The sequence below is a fragment of the Sinocyclocheilus anshuiensis genome, unplaced genomic scaffold (assembly GCF_001515605.1).
Source record: "Sinocyclocheilus anshuiensis isolate Anshui unplaced genomic scaffold, SAMN03320099.WGS_v1.1 scaffold208, whole genome shotgun sequence".
NCBI classification, from domain to species: Eukaryota; Metazoa; Chordata; class Actinopteri; order Cypriniformes; family Cyprinidae; genus Sinocyclocheilus; species Sinocyclocheilus anshuiensis.
In genome coordinates this window covers 380,089-383,992 of record NW_015557186.1, presented here as the reverse complement: position 1 = coordinate 383,992, position 3,904 = coordinate 380,089, and the positions used below count along the sequence as shown (strand labels likewise).

The 3,904-nt window shown below is 36.7% G+C and overlaps 1 protein-coding gene across 1 annotated transcript in view; it reads right to left on the bottom strand.

The window, feature by feature from the left end:
- LOC107678701 (formin-like) overlaps positions 1 to 3,904 on the bottom strand; it is a 53,153-nt gene that overhangs the window by 42,183 nt on the left and 7,066 nt on the right. The window contains exons 6-7 of the mRNA XM_016474073.1: positions 3,773 to 3,903; positions 1,133 to 1,274 (exon numbers count right to left, since the gene is read on the bottom strand). Of these exons, the coding sequence (XP_016329559.1) occupies positions 1,133 to 1,274; positions 3,773 to 3,903 (273 nt within the window). The remainder of the gene's footprint in view (positions 1 to 1,132; positions 1,275 to 3,772; position 3,904) is intronic.

The window sequence follows — 3,904 nt, the reverse complement described above, 5'->3', positions numbered from 1 at the left end:
GAGACCACACACACACACACACACACACACACACACACACACACACACACACATACACACAGGCGTCGTGGAGCCCCAGCTGATTGATCAGAAGTGTCTGATCGCTTTGGGTCCAGGCTGAATTTTTAAGTTCTGGGACGCCAGATCAGTGCTGACCTGTACAATCACTCACTGCTGACCGAGCCATTTCTGCCTCATCTGACCCTTACAGACCACAGAAAACTGACCTGAATAAAGCCAGGTCGTGCAGACACACCTTAGGATTTCAAACCACATACATTTCAACTCCAGCACTGCAGAATTTGATCTCAGTTCAGTTCAGTGACAGTGTTGCTGTCGTAAAATTCATCAATCATGAAACAAATCCAATTTCAGCGGTAAAGCAGCTCTACAGAAGACCTCGGAGTCATTATTCAGATCAATTCAGTTCAAGTCAGTGCAGTAAAATCAATTATATTACTGAATATCTCAGACGAGCTGATCTGTGCTGGTCTGGAACCACAGCAGCGGGTCAAACCTGTACATCTCATCAAAATACCACTAAACACTAGTGCACAGAGGGAATTATGGGAATAACAGCTCAAAATGAGATCATTATATGCAAGCACTAAGCATAAGTTCCTGAAAGTGCAATGCTAAAGTACAATGATCTTTATGCCATGACTGCTATTAATGGAAGATTCAACAAACTCAAACGTTTGGCAGTGGGACACAGAATGCGGCTGAAACCTCCTCTAGTGGTACAAACCATGTGACTTCCTTTAATTAGAGCGAAATCTACTGTATTCCTGACTAACGCTCTGTGAGCACATACAGCATCTTTACAGGAGCCAGACACAAACACAGACACTAGCAACTGGTCTGACTAACTAGCAGTTCACTGAGTGATGATCAGATTCAAACTAGACCAAGTTTTGTGAAATTGACTTTAAAACGTTATGAGCAGTCATGCAGAAAAATATTAGGCTGTTGCTAGATGGTTGCTTACTGTTTAGAGTGGCAGATGATAGATAGATAGATAGATAGATAGATAGATAGATATTATCAGATGATAGATAGATAGATAGATATTATCAGATAGATAGATAGATAGATAGATAGATAGATATGATTGTTCACTGCAGTCTCGTACCTTCCTGGCTTTGTTCTTCTTCTCGTACGTGTCTGACAGCGGTTTCTTCTTGGTCTGGACGGTGGCTTTGGAGAACAGATCCTCAAACTCTTGTGTGTTTATGATATCAGGCTCTTCCAGTGAACTCCAGAGCGTGTTATTACTGTAACACACACACACACACACACACACACACACACACACACACACACACACACACACACACAGACAGATATCGGTATCAGACAAACACTCAGCTCAGCTGGTCAGCTTTAGTTTAAGGCTCATTTCATGTCTAGAGTTTATTTATGCGTTTAAAGACTCAAGCTGGAGACTGATGGGAAGTATTTGGCTGATTCAGACTGCAGTATGGCGTCCGTGGATGAGAATTATTGGGTTTCTGCCGTTGCTGAGAGACACGAGCAACACAAACAGGCCGATGGTGTACAAGGGAGTCTTTAACGACACTCCCGCCTGCCTTCACTATCGCAGTTTCCACTGCTTTATCCCGAGGAAAAAAACTCATTTCAGACAATACAGATGATCCGTATCCCAGCAGCTTCGCTTTGTATTGAAGGATCACAGAGTTCAGGAAGGTCATTAAGGTCACCTGGTCATTGAAATCACCCTAACCCATGTAGTAACCTTATATTACACATTACTTTCTTAGGTAATACACTGTAAGTACACACAAGTGCACATACTGCAAAATAAAGTGTAACCCTAATGTTTCAGCTCAGATGTTTCTCCTAAAATAGACGCAAAAGAGTCACTAGTTGTGATTTTGAGCCATAAAATGAACGTGGAGCAGCTCGGATCATATTGAAAACTCAAACCTGAACACAGATTGAGACGTTCTTGAGACAAATGTGAGATCACTGGGGTCTTTTGTCATATTTACCGCTAAAATACTCTTTAAGACACTTTACCCTAGTGTGCAGTTTATATCAGAGTTATTACAGATAACTAAAACTAAATCTGAACAATATAAAAAAAATGAAATAAAATAAATCTTGAATGAAATAATGAAATAAAATATAAAAAATTATTTCATTATTTAATTTCTTATTTTAATTTAGTTAAACTTAATGTACTAAAATAACTAAAACTAAATATGAAATAAAAATTAATAAAATTAAACATATTAATAAAATAATAGTATCTCAATTATACTAAAATAACACTGGTTAATATCAGCTCAGAGCAGAGTTATTATTGTTAACAAAAACTATAATAAAAAAATTGTTACTTGAAACAAAATAAACTATCTAAAAAATAATAACTAATAAAACAAAATGTAAAAAAATAAACATTTTATTTCAGTGTTTTTGCTTAAAACAAGAGCAAATATCTGCCAATGTAGTCAGTTTGAATTAAGTTGATCTTTCTGATATTTATTCATGCTTTAAGCTTAAAATCACTTCATTTTGATCAATTTCTCAGAAAATAAATCCTCATATCTTATATCATTTTTCTTGTTTCCTAATTTAAGAATATTTAGATATTTGTACTGGAAAGCAAATCAAAAATACTGAGTAAGAAAATCACGTTTTGAAAGTGTGGACATCAGTGTTATTTTATTATCACTGATATACGATTATAGATTTATCAATATTTTGGATTGTTTTTATTTTCATCTTTTCTGTTTTCATTTTAATTTTAGTTACAAGTTACAAATAAAGTCAGTAACAGTAGTATTCAGGTGCAGAAATGTAATAACTACGTGTAAAATAACATAATAGTGCTCACTGCACAAGTTAAATACAGATCTTTGTTAGAGCTGTGGTGTTATTTGATTAGCAGAAGCAGGTATTTACTGGCTGCTGTCTCTTTAAGACCAAATGCACGGACATAATACTGACACACATCCGGTTTCTTTCTAAGCTGTTTACATTCATTTAAGACATAACCGACTGCTTTTACTAGAATACTTGCCAAAGAGACTTACTTCTTGTCCTGAATCTGGATGCGGTTCCAGTAGAGTGGTTTCATGGCTCCTGGAAGAGGTGGAGGAGGGGGCGGGGCATGTGCGAGTCCAGGTAAGGGCGGAGGAGGAGGAGGGGCGGAGCTTCCAGGAAGAGGAGGCGTTGATCTTTCTGATATTTATTCATGCTTTAAGCTTAAAATCACTTCATTTTGATCAATTTCTCAGAAAATAAATCCTCATATCTTATATCATTTTTCTTGTTTCCTAATTTAAGAATATTTAGATATTTGTACTGGAAAGCAAATCAAAAATACTGAGTAAGAAAATCACGTTTTGAAAGTGTGGACATCAGTGTTATTTTATTATCACTGATATACGATTATAGATTTATCAATATTTTGGATTGTTTTTATTTTCATCTTTTCTGTTTTCATTTTAATTTTAGTTACAAGTTACAAATAAAGTCAGTAACAGTAGTATTCAGGTGCAGAAATGTAATAACTAAGTGTAAAATAACACAATAGTGCTCACTGCACAAGTTAAATACAGATTAATCTTTGTTAGAGCTGTAGTGTTATTTGATTAGCAGAGGCAGGTATTTATTGGCTGCTGTCTCTTTAAGACCAAATGCACGGACATAATACTGACACACATCCGGTTTCTTTCTAAGCTGTTTACATTCATTTAAGACATAACCGACTGCTTTTACTAGAATACTTGCCAAAGAGACTTACTTCTTGTCCTGAATCTGGATGCGGTTCCAGTAGAGTGGTTTCATGGGGCAGGCCGGTTCGACAGCAGGTTTACGCGGCGCTTTCTCAGTCGCCTGTCCGAATCCAAACCCGCCAAAAACAGGAGGCGGAGGG